We start from the raw sequence: 22,520 nt of genomic DNA, 5'->3' as shown, positions 1-22,520 counted from the left end.
CTTCTCTGAGATGACATTTAAACTGGGTCTTGACAGAAATGCAGTAAGGGGGTAGCTTATTGTAGTACTCCATTGTAGACACCATGGACTACATTCACTGAGTTCATGCTAGGTGTTATAATTACATTTCTGAATCATTTAATGCTCACAATGAGATGAATTATTCTACTTCATCCTCATAAGATAGTATTATCATTCTCATTATACTGCTGAAGAAAACAGAATCAGCGTGGTTAGGGAACTTGTTCAAGGTTACTTGGTAGAACCCAAGGTGAAACTGGGATTCTTACTCTGAAATAGCAAGAAGGGCCCAAACCCTTTGTCTATTTGACACTGACTCATCTAAATTAGTTAAATATGGCAGTTTCCCAAAGCATCTCAGTCTATCCTTTTGGTGACTATCTCCCTTCACCTCCACACAGAGCCTGACCACCAAGTTTAGGTTACCTACCCTTGGGTCATCAAGGTCTGGTACTGTTTTCAGCAAGCTTGAGATATTTATTCATATTTGAGAAATAAATTTTGCAGTTCAATGAAATGTATGATCTATAGCATATGCTGCTGGTTTATCTAGCCCAGATCATTGTCTTTGAGCTATTTTCGAATTCTCTGAAATGTAGGTAACTGATACACACACACATACACTTTTCCTGTGTGGCAGTGATTTAACTGACCTCTTCCTTAGTCCTTCTCAGGGGAAAAACAGGCTTTGTCTTTAAGTGCAATTCATCTCAACATTCCTAGACTCTCTATAAATATATGCTTTTTTGACTTTTCCTTTGAACTGATTATTAACATTTGCCTGGTTTCTTCGTATGAGAAAATACGTTTTAAACACATGTTCATCTTCATTTCCGTAGGAGAGACACGATGTTATCTTTTACTGAAAACTGTATTTATATAACACTTTACCCTTTAGGAATCTTCTGTTGTCTGTTGAAGTTGTAGTCAAGTCATTTATATTCTCAAAAGTAAATTCCACCTGATTTGGTCTTGTTGCATAACTTCTCTGCTCATAAAACCCAGTGTGCTAAAAATATGCCAGCTGGTCCCCACAGCTACAGAGGAAGAGTAGGGCCATGAAACTATTTTTGTTTAAAAGCAAACCTTTGCTTTTGAGAGAAAAATTTAATCTTTAGGTCTTAAATAACTAATTTAAGGTTATAGAGTATTGTATGATGAAATGTTATCCAGAACAACTGTGCAGTGTTTATTCAAACTAAAACTGTGTCAACCCCTGGTACTGACTGTACATGTATACATGAAGATATGTATAAGAATGCTCACTGAAGCACTGTTCACAGTCATTTTTAAAATGGAAATAAATATACACCAACAGAGGAATAACTAAACTGCTTTACAGTATAAATGATATGCATGGTTTGAAGGAATAATGTAGCTCTAAAGGAACTAAGACGAAGAGGTCACCAAGACAAACTACTGATTACAAACGTAAGCTGTAACAGTAATACAGTATGATACCATTTAGGAAAATCACTTGTGCATGCAATAATATATATCTACAGCATAGAGAGAGATCTGGAAAAATACATACCAAATTCAAATGATACCTCGAGGAAGCTGAGAGAGAATTAACAGAGAGGACCTTGGGAAAGGCAAAATGGGACTTTAGGATTGCCTGTAAAATAATCTTTTAACAAAGAATATCACCATAAAAAAACAGAAATCAAGAATAACTTTTGTACAAACTAACAGTGGAGTCTCAGACACATTAGAATGGCCCCCCAAGATTTTGAGGAGATCATGGCCTTTCCCTCAAATTGTGATATCTTTGTAGGTGGCTAAAGATAAATGACCTTATCAGGCATATGTGACCGAGGTAAAAACAGAGGAAAGGTCTTGAATACACTCGACTCATTAATGAAAATCTGGGACAAGCACAAGTAGTAGCGAAGACTGAGGAACTGCTGGCCCCAAGGGGTGTGGCAGCCAGTGGCACTGAAACTGAGCAGGGCTGTTTCCAGCAAACTTGCCCTACTCGCTGCAGGGCCCTCCCAGGCACCCGATTTCTTGTATGTAAAAAAAGGTGTTAGTCTCCTAGGCCTTTCCTGAGTTCCAGAGAGGAAACTCAAGTAGTTACTAATTAGGGAAGAATCAAGCAGTTTCTCAAGCAGTAGAAACAAAAGAAAAGCAGTCAAGAAACAATAGCTCAGTATACTAATGCATATATATGGAATTTGAAAGATGGTAACGATAACCCTATATGCGAGACAGAATAAGACACACAGATGCATAGAACAGTTTTAAGGACTCTGAGGGAGAAGGTGAGGGTGGGACGTTCTGGGAGAATAGCATTGAAACATGTATATTATCATATGTGAAACAGAACACCATTCCATGTTCGTTGCATGAGACAAATGCTCAGGGCTGGGGCAATGGGATGACCCAGAGGGATGGGATGGGGAGGGAGGTGGGAGGGGGGTCCAGGAAGGGGAACACATGTAAACCCATGGCTGATTCATGTCAATGTATGGCAAAAACTACTACAATATTGTAAAGTAATTAGCCCCCAACTAAAATAAATAAATTTATTTAAAAAAAGAACAAAAAAAACAATAGCTCAGCAATAAAAGGGCCCAAGTTCCCCCTCAAGGGATACACACAACAATCTGACATGTATTTTTGAGCTACTCTGCAGGAACTAAGACCCATACCAGGCAGAGGATGGTGACTATGTGCTGACCACAAGCATGTAGATTCTAGACTGGCTGGAACCAGAGAGTTAATGATTAGGATTCTTAAACACTACCCCATGACCTCAGCATCAACCAATGAGAACAAAGTCATCTCCCCGGCAGCCCTCAGCCCAATGTTGCCTTAAAAAAACCTTCCATGAAAGCCATTGAAGAGTTCAGTTCTTTTCATCAGGTTCATCAGTTCTGCCCATTCTCTGCTTAGCCGGGCAATAGGTGCTGTTACTTTCCTTCGCCAAACCCAGTGTCAGTAAATTGACTTAGCTATGTTGCAAGTGTGGAGGCAAGTTTGGTTCAGTAACAGGGTTACAACCCAAGACAAACAGTGATTACTTCTTTGATAGTCCTGCATTGGTCTACAATATGCTTCCATTGATTGCCTAAGCAACCATCTTCGTAAGACAATTAATTTTGGCCTTATATTGCTGAATAATTATTTTCCTTTACCCAAAAGATCTTGAATTAAAATAAATTAGGTAAACACTGTTGATTAACACAGTACTGATACAAGAAACAGTAAGTTCAAAACAATATTCACACACCAATTAACATCTTCTCTGCATTTTTATAATGGAACTGTCAAATAAAACTTAAATACAAACTAATTCTTTTTTTCTCTAACTTAGGTAGTGAAGGGGATCAGATCATGCCACTTTAGCATAAGGATTATTTTGAGCTGAAGGCAATTAAGAAAGAGCAAACACAGGAAGAGACATCTGCCCTTCCCATTTCTGTCTAAAACTAGGGCGTAGATTTAACTTCCCTTTGTTAAGGCATCCTCTTCTCCCAAAACAGGAGCAGAAGAACCTAACTTCAGAGACAACAATGATCACCCAAGATGACTTGAATCTGCATAATTAACCCTTACTAAGTAGCCCTTACTTACCGTACAGTTCCTAATCACCTTCCCACAACTTACCAGACTCCTGTTTCCTTTGTCTCTTTTGCACACTTGAATATTCCTTGTTAAAATGGCATATAAGCCCCTGGGTGTAACTGCCTCTTGGGGTTTTCATTTACCTGTTTTGAGCCCCTCCTCACCAAAGTGCATATGAAATAAATCTTTTCTGTTAATCTCTCTCTTTTATTAAGTTTAATTTGTAGGCCCAGACACTGAATTTAAGAGGATAGAGGTTTTTCCTCCCCTACAGGTTTAGGGGATGTCTAAGGTATCATTATTTAAGTAGTGACTTGGGATAGTCTTTTCAAACTCACAGACACTATAGCATTACCCTGATAATCAAAGGATTAGTCAGTAATATAACCACCTTATAATCAATTTGAAATGGATTCAAGTGAAATCATACAAATGATTATAAATAATCCTAAAACTAGTTTACTTGAAAATAGATCAAACTGGGAATTTAAATGCTATATGCAATAATAAAAATGTTTGTGTGTATATAAACATTTGTATGCTTATTTCTAAGTTTCTAAAGTTCATAATAATAGTCAAGGACCTTTTTTCACACAAAAACTGGTTGAAGTCAATGTGGCTAAAACGTGATTTTAAATTAGCACTTGTGCTGAATTATATGCGTTGCTTTCTCTAATTTTCTGTATTTAGTAGGTAACATTTTTTTATGATAGCATATAATGGGTAGATAAAATGAGAAATGAGAACAAAAAATTCCTAACTAAAAATAAAAGGTACTCATAAAAGGTTTTGTAGCTTGGTCTGCATAAATGTTGTATGTCCTTCCACCACAGAAAGAAAACTTTAAGTTAATCTACCATTACTGAATATAACATAAAGTGCATAATATAAGAATTTGATAGCTAAACAGATGTCATTCTACAATATTTTAAATGTCAGTGGAATCCATCAAATTAACATTTATTGTAGAACTTTGCAAGTAATAACCTACTTTCTTCATACATAAATCATTTTAGTCAAATTCATCAAACAACACTCTTCCGAATTAAAGTCTTAATTCTTATATTTTATTTTCCACAAAAACAAAAAGAACTTGTTTCATGTATAAGTATTTTGCTCTCCAAAGAAAAATTGGAAACAGCAGAAATTAAAATATATATATACATATATATGTATATAAAATAATTGTTAATCCTCTCCCATCCTCTCCCACAATATTATAGATTCATGTTCTCAATTACTTCTTTAATGAAACCCTATTCATGGCCATAGTTCAAAACACTAGTTCTAAAAAAATGTTTTTTCTAATTTAAATTTAAAGAATATATAATTCTGAAGACAAAACCACTAGAATAATGAAATAAAACAGAACACTTTCAAAATGTTCAATGCTGTTCCTTCCTAACAGTAGTACTGACCTAGTCAGACATCAATACTTCCCTTTTGTTTATATTTGAACAACCGTACACAGAGGCAGCCACTTTAAACTTAGTCTGGAATTATAGCTATAGGATGCCTTCTGAAAAGGTATAAATATATGAAACGTTAAGGAATATGACCTTGGCCAAATATTAATTTTTTAGGCATCAATCTAGAGGATGTATTTAAGCCTATATACAAAAATAAAAATGCTTTCAAGTGTCAAAATTTTATTTTGTACTGTTTCTCAAAATGGCTCAGTTATCTGGAGGCATGAAAGAGGGAAGAGGGAGGGAAAAAATTGCATTTGGTGTTTGCTTCCTACAGTGGTAGATTTTGAATTTAAGACGTATAAGTCAGTAAATATTCAAATCAACTTTGGATCTATTTTTATTTCCTATGTTAAAGAGGAGGGGAGGAGGACAGAGAATGAGGAGAGGATTAAAAGGGAGGAAGAGGAAAGAGAGGAGGAGGAGGAGAAAGAGGAAAAGGAAGATTAGGAAGAGGAGGAGGAGCTAATTTAAAACAGCTCAGAGCCAATGAAAGACCAAAATCAGATACTCTGTAAGGATGTGCAGCATGTAGACAATACAGTTTTCCACTGAAGAACACATTTTCCACTACATTTTCAAAGTTACGGTTTCTTCTCATGCATTTTACATCACAAAAAAAAATCAACATAGACAATATTATTGTTGTTTCATCGCTAAGCTGTGTCCAACTTTTTTGCCAACCATTGGACTGTAGCTCACCAGGCTCCTCTCTCTATGGGATTTCCCAGGCAAGAATACTAGAGTGGGTTGCCATTTCCTTCTCCAGGGGATCTTTCTGACCCAGGGATCGAACCAACGTCTCCTGCATTGGCAGGTGAATTCTTTACTACTATGCCACCAGGGAAGCCAATAATGTCGATAACAGATTTCAACAAACCAAAAAAATAAAATAAAAACCACAAGAAAAAGCAGTGCCAGCATAGTGAAGGAGTGGGTACCTGTCAAAAAACTACATATCAACAAATGACGTATAGGGAAAAGGTGACCAAAAAACAAGATCAAGAAGTGTCTTGGAACTTACAAAGGCTAACTTCTTTTTATCTTCCATTAACAGTAAAATCCAAATAGGAAAAGGAGTACATCAAAGCTGTATTTTGTCACCCTGCTTATTTAACTTATATGCAGAGTACATCATGAGAAACGCTGGGCTGGAGGAAGTACAAGTTGGAATCAAGATTGCTGGGAGAAACATAAAATAACCTCAGATACGTAGATGACACCACTTTTATGGCAGAAAGTGAGGAAGAACTAAAGAGCCTCTTGATGAAAGTGAAAGACGAGAGTGAAAAGGTTGGCTTCACACTCAACACTTAGAAAACTAAGATCATGGCATCTGGTCCCATCACTTCATGGGAAATAGATGGGAAAACAGTGGAAACAGTGGCTGACTTTATTTTTGGGGGCTCCAAAATCACTGCAGATGGTGACTGCAGTCATGAAATTAAAAGACGCTTACTCCTTGGAAGGAAAGTTATGACCAACCTAGACAGCATATTAAAAAGCAGAGACATTACTTTGCCAACAAAGGTCTGTCTAGTCAAGGCTATGGTTTTTCCAGTGGTCATGTATGGATGTGAGAGTTGGACTATAAAGAAAGCTGAGCACAGAACTGATGCTTTTGAACTGTGGTGTTGGAAAAGACTCTTCAGAGTCCCTTGGACTGCAAGGAGATCCAACCAGTCCATCCTAAAGGAGATCAGTCCTGGGTGTTCATTGGAAGGACTGATGTTGAAGCTGAAACCAATACTTTGGCCACCTGATGAGAAGAGCTGACTCATTTGAAAAGATCCTGATGCTGGGAAAGATTGAGGGCAGGAAGAGAAGGGGACGACAGAGGATGAGATGGTTAGATGGCATCACCGACTCAATGGACATGGGTTTGGGTAAACTCTGGGAGTTGGTGATGGACAGGGAGGCCTGGCGTGCTGTGGTTCATGGGGTCGCAAAGAGTTGGACACGACTGAGCGACTGAACTGAACAGTAAAATAAACTTCTGGATTCCTACCTTCCTCCTCAATTCCATAACACTTTCGGTGGTATTGTAACTGAGCAAGGGCTTGTATGCCTACAGTGTAGAAAGCCAAACCCTGAGAGTAGGTATTTAAAGTTAGGGTGTATGTCAGGGCTCCTAGCAAGGGAATAGGAGACAAGCCTCACAGTCCCACTTCGTCTTTGAGTTAGCATGTTTTTTTAAATAGGGGGAAGTGGCTAGCATTAATTATGGTCTTGTGATGTTTCTTAATCACAGTTCCAGGAGTCAAGATGTCTCAGGTTTATGATTCTCTGGTTGGTGGTCCATGGCTCAGGGGTCTGTTAGCTCATCTTGCCTTGGATAAACAACCTAGTTTGTACATTAATGATGATATTTATAACAGCAATTTCAGGACATTAATGATTTTATCAACAATAGTAATTTTAGTTATCTGATTCTGGTTGATAAATGTTTAGTTAGCACAGGTCGGGGTGGGTGGTACTCAATCACAATATTTAGGTCAAAATTTGAAGTATTAAGAATACAGGATCCTTTCCATTGTGTTTTATAGTTTATCCAAGAAAACACTATCCTTCAGCATGCCAAGCAGGATAGCTCTCTATGTGCTGTTGGATTTTACAAATTCAATAAAGAATATTTATATTTTTTAAAGCTCTGCAAATACTATATAGGGACTTGCTGAAAGCCAGGTATTCAGCTTCTTGATATTAGCTATTTTTTTATTAGTAGACTATATTAGGAAGGTGAATAGGTAAATTTTAAAAAATAAACTTCTTTTCCCACTATCTTCCCACCTTAGATTCAAGTAACTTCTAGTAGTAGGGCTAAAAAGGTGGAAACTATCAATCTGTTTATGTTAACTGTTCAACATTAAAGGCATTTTTCTGGAATTGTAGCTGTGATCCCTTTTTAAATGCACTTCTACATCAAGACATCATTAGTTTTTATACACCAAAGCATAAAGATGACATTAAAAGGTGAAAGCAGGTTTTTGAATGGATAGGTTGATTTTTAAATAGTTGGTTTAATAACTCAATGCTACTACTCAACATTCAAAAAAATGCTTTCTAGATACAGCACATAATATAAGTGTTAAATAAGGGATCATCACAACACCCAAGAGACATATGAGCATGATAATCTTTATTTTTATAGAGCCAAAAGTTAAGCTATAGGCTGTGTCAGCACAGAGGTAATCAGAACTGAAGAGTACGATTTCAATTAAACTGCTTTCCTCCCACTCCTGTACCAAACTCATACTCTCACCCAGCAGAGCATGTCCTCTCAAACAGAATAAACGTTAAGTATATGCTCTGTACCTCCCATTCATTTATTTAACAAGTCTTTATTAAGCACCTATACTTATGTGTCAAGCAATGTTCAAGGCACCTGGGAAATACTAATGAACAAAACAGAGTAATTTCTCTACTCTCACAGAGCTTATATTCAAGAAAAGGAAGACAGCAATAAACATAATAGGTAACGAAATTATACAATATGTTACAGAATGAGAAGTGTTATGGAAACAAAGATAGGAGGACTAGAAATGCTGGGGGTGATAAAGTATAATTTTAAATACAGTGGTCAGGATGGGCCTCACGGAGATGAGGAGTCTTGAAGGATATGAAAAAATCAGCCATGTGGATACCAAAGAAAACTTCTAGTAAGAGCCCAAGAGAAGCATACCTGGAGCATCTGAGGAATACCATGAAGGTTGGTGTGGCTAAAGCAGGACAGGAGAGAAAATGAGGGACAGAGAAATAGTAGATGAGCACAGCAAAACAAAGCAGATGTGGTGATTATACAGGGCCTTATAAGTCATGGGAAGACTTGGCTTTTACTCTGAAGCAAGAAACCAATGCACAGTTCAGAGAAGAGTGACATGATCTGGCTGAAGTTTCAAAAAGAACATCCTATGAAGAGAATTCAGACCAGGAGGGGAAAGATCAGTTAAGAACCATTTCCGTTACACAATAGGAGGGTAGAATAATTTAGTATGACAAATTGACTTCAATATATAGAAGTCTATTTCTTGCTAACATAGGCAGACCTCAGAGATATTGTGGGTTTGGTTCCAGAACACCACAATAATGCAAATACTGCAATAAAGTGAGTCTCACAAATTATTTGGTTTCCCAGTGCATGTAAGTTAATATTTACATGCTACTGTGTAATAGCATTACAACTAAAAATAATACACATATCTTAATTTTAAAATATTCTATTGCTAAAAAGTGTTAATCATCACCTGAGCCTTCAGTGAGTCATAATCTGGTGCAAGGTCTTACCCAATGTTGATGGCTGCTGACTGATAAGAGTGGTGGCTGCTGAAGGTTGGGAAGCTGTGGCTATTTCTTAAAATAAGACAACAATGATGTCTGCCTCACCCATGCACTCTTCCTTTCATGAACAATTTCTCTGCAGCATGCAATGCTATTTGGTAGCATTTTACGCAGAGTAAAACTTTCAAAGTTGGAGCCAATCCTCTCAAATTCTGCTTTATCAACTAAGTTTATGTAATATTCTAAAACCTTTCTCGTCATTTCAACAATCTTCACAGTACATTCCCCAGCACTTGACTCTACCTCAAGAAATCCCTTTCTTTGCTCATCTGTGAGAAGTAACTTCTCATCTATTGAAATTTTACATGAGATTGCAGCAATTCAGTCACATCTTCAGGCTTCACTTCCAATCCTAGTTCTCTTGATATTTTTACCACATCTGCAGTTACTCTACTCCCTCCACTGAAGTCAAGAACCCCTCAAAAGCATCCATGAAGATTGAAATCAACTTCTTCCAAACTCCTGTTAATGTTGATATTTTGACCTCTTCTTATGAATCATGAATTTTCTTCATGACATCTAGAAAAAGGTCATTCCATTCCAGAAAGTTTTCATTGGCTTTGCTCAGATCCATCTACAGAAATAAAACACATTTCTTAAATAATAAAGACCTAGAAGTCAAAATTACTCCTGATCCAAGCTGCAGGATGGATACTGCGTTGAAAGTAGAAGTGTTAGTTGCTCAGTTATGTCCGACTCTTTGTGAACCCACGGACTGTAGCCCAATGCCAAGCTCCTCCAGGGATTCTCCAGGCAAGAACACTGGAGTGGGTTGCCATTTCCTTCTCCAGGGGGTCTTCCCAACCCAGGGATCAAACTCATATCTCCCACCTTGCAGGCAGACTCTTTACCACCTGAGCTACCAGGGAAGCCCTGCAGGCATGAAAAAAACATTAATCTCATATATCTCCATCAGAGCCCTTGGGTGATCAGGTGCATTGCCAATGAGCAGCAATATTTTGAACGGAATAGCTTTTTCTGAGCAGTAGGTCTCAACAGTGGGCTTAAACTAGTAAACTATGTTGTAAACAGATGAGCTGTCATCCAGGTTTTTTTGTTCCATTTATAGAGCACAGGCAGAGCAGATTTAGCATAACTCTTAAGGGCCCTAGGATTTTCAGAATGGTAAATGAGCACTGGCTTCAACTCAAAAGTGACCATCTGCACTAGAGACCCTAACAACAACACCCCTAACCCTGTTCTCTGAAGCCAAGCATTGACTTTTCCTCTCGAGCCATGAAAGACCTAGATGACTATTCTTCCCATGTAAAGATAATGAATTTCAACTTTATTCACACTGAAAATCTGTTGTTTTGTGTAACGACCTTTGTTAATTATCTTAGCAAGATCTTCTGGACACTTGCTGTAGCTTGTATATCAGCACTTGCTGTTTCATCTTGCACTTTGATGTTATGAGATGGCTTCTTTCCTTAAACCTCAGGATCCAATCTCTGCTAGCTTCAGACTTTTCATGTGCAGCTTCCTCACCTCTCTCAGTCTTCATAGAACTGAAGAGAGTTAGGACCTTGCTCTGGATCAGGCTTTGGCTTAAGGGAATGTGGTGGTTGGTTTGACCTTCTGTCCAGACCATGGAAACTCTCTCCATGTCAGCTATTAACTATTTCACTTTCTTATCATTTGTGTGTTCACTGGACTGGCACTTTTCAGGAACTTTTCCTTTGTATTCACAACCTGGCTAACTGTTCAGCACAAGAGGCCTAGCTTTTTGGTCTATCTCAGCTTTCAACCAGCCTTCCCTACTAAGCTTAATCATGCCTAGCTTCTGATTCAAAGTGAGAGATGTGCTATTTCAAATCCTGAAAGATGATGCTGTGAAAGTGCTGGACTTGATATGCCAGCAAATTTGGAAAACTCAGCAGTGGCCACAGGACTGGAAAAGGTCAGTTTTCGTTCCAATCCCAAAGAAAGGCAATGCCAAAGAATGCTCAAACTACCGCACAATTGCACTCATCTCACATGCTAGTAAAGTAATGCTCAAAATTCTCCAAGCCAGGCTTCAGCAATACATGAACCGTGAACTTCCAGATGTTCAAGCTGGTTTTAGAAAAGGCAGAGCAGGGGAGGAGCGTGGGGGGCGGGGGCGCGGGAAAAAAAAAAAAAGGCAGAGGAACCAGAGATCAAATTGCCAACATCTGATGTATCATTGAAAAAGCAAGAGAGTTCCAGAAAAACATCTATTTCTGCTTTATTGACTATGCTAAAGCCTTTGACTGTGTGGATCACAATAAACTGTGGAAAATTCTGAAAGAGATGGGAATACCAGACCATCTGACTTGTCTCTTGAGAAACCTGTATGCAGGTCAGGAAGCAACAGTTAGAACTAGACATGGAACAACAGACTGGTTCCAAATAGGAAAAGGAGTACGTCAAGGCTGTATATTGTCACCCTGCTTATTTAACTTCTATGCAGAGTACATCATGAGAAACGCTGGGCTGGAAGAAACACAAGCTGGAATCAAGATTGCTGGAAGAAATATCAATAACCTCAGATATGCGGATGACACCACCCTTATGGCAGAAAGTGAAGAACTAAAGAGCCTTTTGATGAAAGTGAAAGAGGAGAGTGAAAAAGTTGGCTTAATGCTCAACGTTCAGACAACTATGATCATGACATCTGGTCCATCACTTCATGGGAAATAGATGGGGAAACAGTGGAAACAGTGTCAGACTTTATTTTTTTGGGCTCCAGAATCACTGCTGATGGTGATTGCAGCCATGAAATTAAAAGACACTTACTCCTCGGAAGGAAGGTTATGGCCAACCTAGAGAGCATATTTAAAAGCAGAGACATTACTTTGCCAACAGAAGTCCGTCTAGTCAAGGCTATGGTTTTTCCAGTGGTCATGTATGGATGTGAGAGTTGGACGGTGAAGAAAGCTGACCGCCACAGAATTGATGCTTTTGAACTGTGGTGTTGGAGAAGACTCTTGAGAGTCCCTTGGACTGCAAGGAGATCCAATCAATCCATCCTAAAGGAGATCAATCCTGGGTGTTCATTGGTAGGATTGATGTTGAAGCTGAAACTCCAATACTTTGGTCACCTCATGCGAAGAGTTGACTCATTGGAAAAGACCCTAATGCTGGGTAGGATTGGGGGCGGGAGGAGAAGGGGACAACAGAGGATGAGATGGTTGGATGGCATCACCAACTTGATGGACATGGGTTTGGGTAGACTCCGGGAATTGGTGATGGACAGAGAGGCCTGGCATGCTGCAATTCATGGGGTCGCAAAGAGTCGGACATGACTGAGCAACTCAACTGAATTGAACTGAGGAGAAGGAGAGAGATGGGGGGAATGGCCAGTCAGTGGAGCAGTCAGAATACCCACATTTATTAAGTCCGCCATAATATGTGGAGGTGGTTAATGGTGCCCCAAAACAATTACAATATTAACACTGATCACAGATCACCAGAACAGAATGTCAACAATGCAAAGTTTGAAATATTGTGGGAATTCTCAAAATGTGACACAGAGACACAGAGTGAGCAAATGCTGATGGAAAAATGGCTCTGACAGACTTGTGTGAAACACAGGGTTACCACAAACCTTCAATTTGTTAATGTAATATCTGCAAAGCACAACAAAGCTAAGTGTGAAAGTGAAAGTCGCTCAGTTGTGCCCGACTCTTTGTGACCCCATGGACTATACAGTCCATGGAATTCTCCAGGCCAGAATACTGGAGTGGGTAGCCGTTCCCTTCTCCAGGGGATCTTCCCAACCCAGGGATTGAACCCAGGTCTCCCGCATTGCAGGCGGATTACCAGCTAAGCCACAAGGGAAGCCTAAGAATACTGGAGTGGTTAGCCTATCCCTTCTTCAGCGGATCTTCCTGACCCAGGGATCAAACTGGGGTCTCCTGCATTGCAGGTGGATTCTTTACTAACTGAGGTATCAGGGAAGCAAAAACTAAGTATGCCTATATATAATTTCTAGGTAAGTATTCAGGTCAAGAACACAACTGTCCTACATCCAGATATCTTCCATCTTGTAGCTCCACCATCTCCTTGTCAAGAGTTCCTAGTTTTTATCTGAATCCAAGCAGAAGGTTAAAATAATTCAGAAGGATTTAGGTGGAAAGATTTAATGGACCTGACATTAAGCTTCACTTCTATTCCACAAGAGAAAACTGTCACATAGACATGACTATTGAAAAAAAAAAAAAAGGTGATGAAATTTAGAGTAACCTTATTTCCAAAGAAAGAATGCATTTGGGTGGGAATCTAGCAGTTTCCAAAGTACATACCTGAATGGTAGCTATGGAGATAGTAAGAAGTGGTAGAATTCTAGACATGTTCTGGACTTATTCTGAAGACAGACTCAATAGGACTTCCTGATGGATTTTTGTAGGGAGATGAGAGAGAAAAAAATAAAAAGCAATCAAGGATGATGCATGGTTTAGATTGGTTCAACTATAAGTTCAACTATAAGTTGAACCATTTCCACTGCCAGTTACTGAGGTGTGGAGGGCTCTGGTAAAGCAGGTTTGGAAGGGAGGATAAAGGTCAGTTCTCCTTTGGATGTGTTATATTTGGGATGCCCACTAGGTAACTGGGGAGGAGGTAGAGCAGACATTAGGTATATAGTCTGGAATTTGAGGAGAGTGAACTGGATTGGAAATATAATCAAGACCATGTGATTATTCTATTCACATATAACTTTTTAGTCAATGTTTTAATGTCCAATGGTAAATCCCTGCTTGACTCAATTATTAGTGAAAATCATTATCATTCTTTCTACATTTTTAGCCACTAGTCTACTGGAAAGAACAATCTTCTCCCCTTTGTTTTCCTCTTTGTATTGGGGAAGGTTTTTCTTTTTTTTTTAAGTAACATTATAGACTTACAAATTCTCCTTTCATTCAATGTGTTGTAATTCATTACTATCATTCTTTCTAATGTCAAATTGTCCCAAATTTTGCTTGTAGGAACTCTTCAAGTGGGATCCTATGTGTTTTTGACACATCCTCATCCACTTGCTTTCTGACATAAGATGTTCCCAGACCTCCCACCCCTGTATTCTAGAATCAGGAACTTTCTCTAAGGAACACTGACTCCTTTTAGTAGGAAATAGTACTTGGAAACTAAAATCTGAGCACTGGTTTTATTTGTTCTTACTGGGACATTTCTTCTAAGACCCTTCCATGAACTGAGATGGAAAACACATTTTAAAAAGTCTATAGGGTCATATTGATACCTCCAATTCAAATTCATTTCCACAGTGTATTTTTCGTTTTCCTCCCATTCCATATTTGTATCTCCTAAAACTTCGGTTCCCCAAAATCCAACATAATTACTCCTTTGCTCTATCCTATGTTACAACAAGATAACTGCAGAATTTCTGAACAAGTACCAGTAACAACAACAAATCAACTAACTATAGTTAAAAGATCTTTTCATGGGTTTCAGATCTTAGAATATTTCCTTCTACATCTGTATAGCCAAAACAATATGTTTAAAAGCTACTTAATTTGGGGTGATTTGTTGTCGTTCAGTCGCTAAGTAGTGTCTGACTCTGCGACCCCATGGACTGTAGCATGCCAGGCTTTCCTGTCTTTCACTATCTCCTGGAGCTTGCTCAAACTCATGTCCATTCAATCGGTGATGCCATCCAACCATCTCATCCTCTGTCATCCTCTTCTCCTCCTGCCTTCAATCTGTTTCAGCATCAGGGTCTTTTCCAATGAGCTGATTCTTCACATCAGCTGGCCAAAGTATTGGAGCTTCAGTTTCAGTATCAGTCCTTCCAATGAATATTCAGGATTGCTTTCCTTTAGGATTGACTGGTTTGATCTCCTTGCATTCCAAGGGACTCTCAAGAGTCTTCTTCAACATCACTGTTGGAAGGCATCAATTCTTCAGCACTCAGCCTTCCTTACAGTCCAACTCTCACATCCATACATGACTATTGGAAAAACCATAGCTTTGACTATATGGACCTTTGTCAGCAAAGGGGTGATTACATTATGAATTTGTTACGTTCACTTGTTTCTATTTGTATTCAATTTTAGAGTTTTTTAAATCCTTTTTATTTAATTTGATTTTTAAGTATGTGAGACACTTGTATAGTTCAGAAGTAACACACCCTCAGAGAAGTCTCACTTCCACCCTTATCCCCTCTACACTGCTCACCCACTCCTTATGGAAAACTATTTCACTATCATCTGGGTTAATCTTCCTGTGTTTCTCTTTTGCAAAAGTAAGATTTATTTCTCTCTTATTTTCCCTTCTTTATTACTAAATAGGGACCATAATTCCTACATATAAATTCTGTATATGGAAATAATAAATTTCAGCTCATAGAATTCTTCCTTATTCTTTTTAGTATTGTAATTTATTCAATCAGTTGACTAGGAACATTTAGATTTTTTTCAACATTCTGACATTGCAAATAATCCTACAGTGAAAAACTTTTGAGCTATGCTATTTCATATTTGTACAGGCAATTCATCAGAGTAAATCAGAGTAGAATTTGGACTGCTAGGTCAAATGATAAATGTAGATGTTAGACATTACAAAACTACCATATAAAGTTGTAGCATTTCACATTCCCATCAGCAATATATGAGTGCCTATTTCCTCACAGGTTTACCAACTAAGAGTATATTCTAAGCTGCTGAACTTTTGCCAATCTGAAAAGTGAAAATTTTCACTGTATATTTTAATTTGCATTTCTCTTATTAATGAAGTTGAACATCTTTTCATATATTATCATGTCATATATATATCTCTTATGGTGAACTGTCCATGACTTTAGTTTTTGACTTTTGCTTTTTAAAATCATGATTTAAATCTTTCATTGATGGAAAAATTACTTCAATAATGTTATAATGATGCCTTCAAACTTTGTTTTAAGAAGTAAAGAATAAAACAATAATATATTGGAAGAATATATAAATTCACTGAAAAGAATACTAATATCACTTAAAACTATACTGTCTTATTCTAGCCTGTGTTCCAAACAGTCTATTAAAAAGTGAGAAGAATGTTAAGAAAAATGCATTCAAGTTACAATTTTATGATGTTAAGTAGCATCAACAGTTAATCCCACAAACAACCACACCACTGAAGAAGGTCAAAGTTTGGGAAACAAATGATTGAGAGACATTTCGTAATGGTTTCATTACACCCACCTCATTAGTACAGGTAATTCTCCGAGGATGAGGGGCTTCTTGTTGCAGTTGATATACTGGGAAGTTAGAAAATAAAAGATGTCAGTTTCCCTTATGCAGAACATTTGAATATATTAGGAATCAAAATCTGCCTGCTTTTTAACTGTCATAAGAAAACTGTGGTACAGTCCTATTTGCTATTAAATTAAATTTTGTTATGAAAAAAGTAAAGAAAGTAAGCCAAAGTATATTTAGTGAAAGCCCAGGAGCAAACACAAATAAAAAAATTATAAGCCACATACATAAGTGTTATAACAACTCAATACTGGATATTTGGCTCTGCTTTCCATAATCTGGTCATTTATTTTTCTCAATTTTTATGGATATGTTACATAAAGAATGTCTCTGTTATAAACAAATAATAGTTGTGTACTTTAACAGCACATTATTAAGTGTCAAACTTGAAACTAAAATTAGGATTTATAGGCTAGATGTAACACATACACTGTTTTTCCCCCCTATTTATCTTGTGAACATTTATCTTCAAAGATAATCTCTCCTAGAAACAAAGTTTCTGAGCTACAGTTATCACCACTTATTCAGCTAGGGTAAATGCAGCAAGAGAGAATTCAAACACTTAAATAGCTAGCCAGAAGATAATTTTTACGACATCTGAAAATGGACTGGTGAAAAATTTTATCAATATCATGCCCTTCTAAGGGCTTCCCAGGTGGCTCAATGGTAAAGAATCTGCCTGCCAATGGAGGAGCTACAGGTTCAATCCGTGGGTCAGGAAGATCCCCTGGAGAAGGAAACGGCAACCCAGTGTTCTTGCCAGGATAATCCCATGGATAGAGGAACCTGGCTGGCTATAGTCCATGGGGATGCAATCAGTCAGACACAATTGAGCACACACACATGTCCTTCTAAGCCTCACTTCAGGCTTTTTGACTTGACACAAAGAAAAAATCAAAAGAATGTATGGTTAACAGAGAAAGTGTGTTTATGTAGGTCTAAGTTTATCTCTTGGAGAAAATCTGTTTTCTATTTCTACACATATAATCAACATATAACTGAATTTAATAGTGTATTTAAATACGTAGACATTTGGTCAATGTAATATCTGGGACAGCATCTGGGATTATCAAATAATACAAGGCTCAGATTTCAAGTGGACATATTATATAGGCTCTGCCTCTGATGATATTCATATATAGTGCAGAGACATATATAAATATATACAGTTAGACTATGTATGTGTGTGTATATGAAAGTGAAAGCTGCTCAGTCATGTCCGACTCTTTGTGACCCCATGGACTATTTGCGACCCCATGGACTATTTATATACAGTCCGTGGGATTCGCCAGGCCAGAATACTGGAGTGGATAGCCTTTCCCTTCTCCAGGGGATCTTCCCAACCCAGGTCTCCTGCATTGAATGTGTATTCTTTACCATCTGAGCCACCAGAGAAGCCTGTGTGTGTATATGTACAGTAAATATGCTAAGAACATACACAGACACACATCACTGTTCTGTACTGCTATGTACAAGCAACAAAGTACCGAAATTGCAAATCTGAACTCCTGAACTAGACCACCTGGAAACTGAATGCTGGTGCTCTGCCACTAACACTGCATGCTGAGAATGTTTTCATCATTGGAAAATGGGGATAACAATAGTTTCTACTTTACAGATTACTGAAAGGATTAAATACTATACGTGAAAGACTTAAAAGTCCCCAGCATATGATAAACAATAAGATTAGCTATTTTTATATGTAGGTGACTGATACTAATACAGAAAATTCTTTACAATAAATATTTGATTATCACAATTCATCTTCAGGTCATCACCAAAACATTACAACATGGTAATGCTATGATTTAAAAGGTGCTAAGAAGATGGAGCTTTACTGTTTAAGAATCAAAAAATAAACAAAACACTTCCTCATTTAATAATGTTTGACATCTACTGATAGAAATGTATTCCTTTGCCTTATTCTCCTTGTTGCAAAAATCCCTAAGAGACAAAATATATTAAAAAAGTTTAGATAACCATATTTTACAGTGAAAGTTGGTTTTTCAAAAATACTCCCATGAATATGCTTTTATGGATTAAAGAGATGATATGAAGGGAATAATTCTGAGATGGGAAGGGAAGAGAGAAAGCAGTGACAATAAATTTGTGTGGCCCACTTAGCGAGAGCACATGTACATCACCAGCACGTACATGTTGCATCGCTTCAATCGTGCCCAGCTTTGCGACACTATGGACGATAGGCTCCTCTGTCCATGGGATTCTCCAGGCAAGAATACTGGGGTGGGATGCCATGCCCTCCTCCGGGGGATCTTCTCAACCCAGGGATGGAACCTGCATCTCCTGGGTTTCCCACAATAGCAAGCAGGTTCTTTACCACTAGAGACATGTGTGAAGCCCAGAGGTAACTGTAAATCTCCATTCTCCCAAGAGGACCAAACCATTATTTGCAAAAAGGTCCATTCTTCAGGTCCATTTCTATTTGTAACTAAGATGTGAAAATTCAGTTCACATTTCTGTTTTGAGTGGTAGTTTTCCTTTGTCAAGAAAATGTTTTGGAAAGTAGGGTCACCTATGAAAACTCAATTATGAGACCTGAGTAGTGCCCAAGGAGGACATTACAAGTTATTAGAGAAAGTAAAGTGTTGATTTTGAGTAAAAGCTCAAAAATATTGTAGCATCTGGTTATCATCAGTGATGCATTTACCTTTTCAGTAAGCAGATATTAAGATAAGCCAGTATCAAAAAGAGTGATAACCTCGTAAGAATTTTACTCTTTGCTTCCATCAGAGTTTCAAAGGGTATAGTTCTGTTTGATTGAGAAGAGTAATTTTTAGACAAACATCTTCCCTATTGGCTTGGTACCAAGGGTTAGTCTAGCTCTATGACTCATTTTTAATAAAAATACATATAAAGGGAGGGTCTTTGAATATTGGTTATTGTATAACTGAATATAACATGAATTCAGGGAATGTTCATCAAAAGGATCATCAAAAATCATAAACTGTAATTAATAAAGAATAATTAATTCAAGCCATTCTAAATTTAGAGGGTATTTTTTTTTTGTAATTTAAGCTGAAACTTAAATTGCACAATTGTGTAATAATTCACCAAAAATTAGTAGCCAAATTCCAGATGAAAAGATGTATGATTAAAATACTCAACATTTTTCAATCACCTCAAAAGTGTCAATGTTTATGTACTTCTTACAGAAATTCTTAGTACCTAGAGACAATACATTGTGAATCACGTTCAGAGTCCACAAGCTGGCATCTTGAGGTCAAAACTGACTTACATGTGTTTTTTCAGCATCTGTTTTTCAAATTAAAATTTGTTTTTAACATTTAAAAATTAAGAGATTTAGCAACAAAAATAAAAGCAAAAGAGAATTCCAGCTCCCCTTGAAATTGTTAGGCCCCTGGTTGATTTCAAGCAAGACATATTGAAAAGCAACAAAACTGCCATTTGTTTTAAGAGTTCTCAACTTGGACATCTTCCTAACTCCTACTTAATTACTGATTTGAATTTGTAAGGTATTAGAATTATGTTCTCACAGCTCAACTGAACCAAAATCAGAATGTGGAAAAGAGACACAGGTTAAATGTTTCTTATAGAATCACAGTGAAAATAAGTTTCTTATAGACTCACATTGTGAAAAGCTGCTCAGACCCCATCAAGCTAAAGACAGAAAAAAAAATCCTTAACATGCTGCAACTTTTGACATGAGAATGTAACTGTCCCCTTCAGTTTTATAGATGTAGTACAGAATAGACATGAACAATCAAAACATTCTGAATAGCTTTCATTCTGCTTCTATCTCCTTTTGTGGACAGACATACATGGTTTTTTTAAAGTCTCAATCCATTTAGATTTTACCACACCATTTTGAGAATTATTTTAATTATAAAAACTTACATCACAATACAGAGAAGGTGACATATGCATTACGGTTTCTCAGTCCCAAAGATGATCAAACAGAATTTGTTACTTATCAACTCTGAATAAGGCATATGTAGGAATTAAACAAAATGTCACGGCTCAATTATTGAGGGTACTGGGCAGGGCCTTTTACCTCAGTAACTTAAAACTTCAATCACTCATGATGGAACAAGGGTGTCACAGACTTGTTGGTTCTAAAAAAACTTTTCCTATTAAAATGCACAGACTCTAGGACATGTGAACTTCTTAGAGGATTATTATTAAATACCTTACTGGGTATTCTTTAGTTACTTGGACATAAAACTGTAAAAGTGACTGTGAGTGGCAAAGGCAAAACAAACAAAAAGAAAATAAAAGAATTCAACCTACATCTCAATTTTTTTCTAGAATTAGAATTTTGACAAACACATTTAACAATCTAAACAATCATCATACCAATTACTTCAATGTGAGAATGTAATTTTTACATGTTTCTCATTAGTTAAAATGTGCACATATACAAATTCTTAGACAACATCATGATTTCATAAAGTAATTTCACATGGCTCATTTTAAACATGGGGTAGGCCTTTCAGCTTGGCTTTAACAGTTTAATCATAAAATTTCCTTAAATTGGAAGTTTTTGCATTTGATAGTCAGAAAATAAAGTCTATTCTAATAATTTCCTCCTTGTTCTACTATTAAAACGATGAGGGGTGGCAGTGTTCTTCAGGCTCGAAGTCACTAAAAGCAACTATTAAAACTCAGTATTATCACCAAAATAAAAGAAGAAATATGCCATTTTTAAGACAAATGGTTGCTACTCTAAGACATATGAAGATACAGAAAATACAAATTGCATATACTACATTTAGCAGTCAATATTCTTCCGGGGGAAAAATTGCCACCATGATTAAATAACAGTCTGAGGTTTTATAAATGCTCTTACATTAAAATGCGCAAGGCACAAGTCAGAGCAAAGGGAATAAAGATAAATTGAAAACCAGAAAATGCAGAGAAAATTTTAAGTAGGCCTCCCACCAATGAGATTATACAACAAAATCTTTGAGAGGTAAAGAACATTAGTCATTTTTATACATTCTTTGAACTATACTCCCCAGAAACAAAAAGAAAGCAGCAGGGGTGGGGGAAAATGCATCTATGGAAATATTTTTAGAGACTGTTCATTTTTGCTTACTATAATTAGCCCAAAGTGGAAACCTATTAAACAATATATTGTTCTGGGAGCACAAAACAAATAAGAATCTGAATTATTGCTCTTTCAGTCAGCAAATTTCAACAACTTACAAATATCAAAATACAGAATAACTCAATATTTACAAAGATGCTAATAATCTATATTTAAAGTTTTTTTAGGTTGCTTATTCGACTCTAGACAGCATATAGAAGTTTACAGTACTGGTTTCTACAACAGTGCATTCATGGATTTTTTAAAAAACAACTATTGTATTAACCTTATTTCCATTTTTTAAAAATGTGAAATAGCTTTTATTTGATGCAACAATATTCTCTAGGAAACAAGGAAGGGAATATAAAGGACTAAGAACATAGACTCATCAGAAAAAAAATTGTATTCTAATGCAAAGTTTAAAGAACAACATAGAATTCAAATGTCTCCTATATTTGGGAAGGCAATTCTTAAAAAACAAAACAAAACAACTTTTCTTCTGCCTCTTTTTGCCCATTCTTTCTAGCAATTTAGCCTCTTGACTTATCATCATTTATTTATTCCTTTTTTGATATAAAGAATCAGGATCTGAGAAAAGATTCCTTGAATTCTCAGTTAGTTTCTCCTTGCATTAGTTTTACCAGCCATTGTCAACAAGTGGTCTCAAGTTCCATAATACAGAATTCCATGTGAACTCAGGGGGATGAGATGCATACCTAATATGCCAACCATGTACAGGCTTTGTGGAAATGTTCCTGTTTCCCAACAGTTGCTTTTCCAGTGCTAGTCACAAATCCTGTTGTAAATTAATTTTTCAATACTGGGCACAAAATTGAATCAATCTTGGTA

The 22,520-nt window shown here is 37.0% G+C and overlaps 1 protein-coding gene across 7 annotated transcripts in view; it reads right to left on the bottom strand.

Annotated features, from left to right (window-relative positions):
• Positions 1-22,520, bottom strand: part of CHN1 (chimerin 1) — a 217,828-nt gene that overhangs the window by 140,822 nt on the left and 54,486 nt on the right. For 2 of the 7 annotated variants that reach the window (XM_081585406.1, XM_081585405.1), the window contains exon 4: positions 16,523-16,605. In XM_081585406.1, coding sequence (XP_081441532.1) covers positions 16,523-16,524 — 2 coding nt within the window. In that variant the 5' untranslated portion in view covers positions 16,525-16,605. Of the gene's footprint in view, positions 1-13,663; positions 13,751-14,263; positions 14,433-16,522; positions 16,606-22,520 lie in introns of those variants that run through there. The other 5 variants (XM_081585401.1, XM_081585400.1, XM_081585402.1 and 2 more) reach the window with 4 other exon arrangements.

The sequence above is a fragment of the Giraffa tippelskirchi genome, chromosome 3 (assembly GCF_054371585.1).
Source record: "Giraffa tippelskirchi isolate mGirTip1 chromosome 3, T2T-mGirTip1v1.2.pri, whole genome shotgun sequence".
NCBI classification, from domain to species: Eukaryota; Metazoa; Chordata; class Mammalia; order Artiodactyla; family Giraffidae; genus Giraffa; species Giraffa tippelskirchi.
Note: the sequence above shows the minus strand (reverse complement) of the source record. Positions and strands in the feature narration are given on the sequence as shown.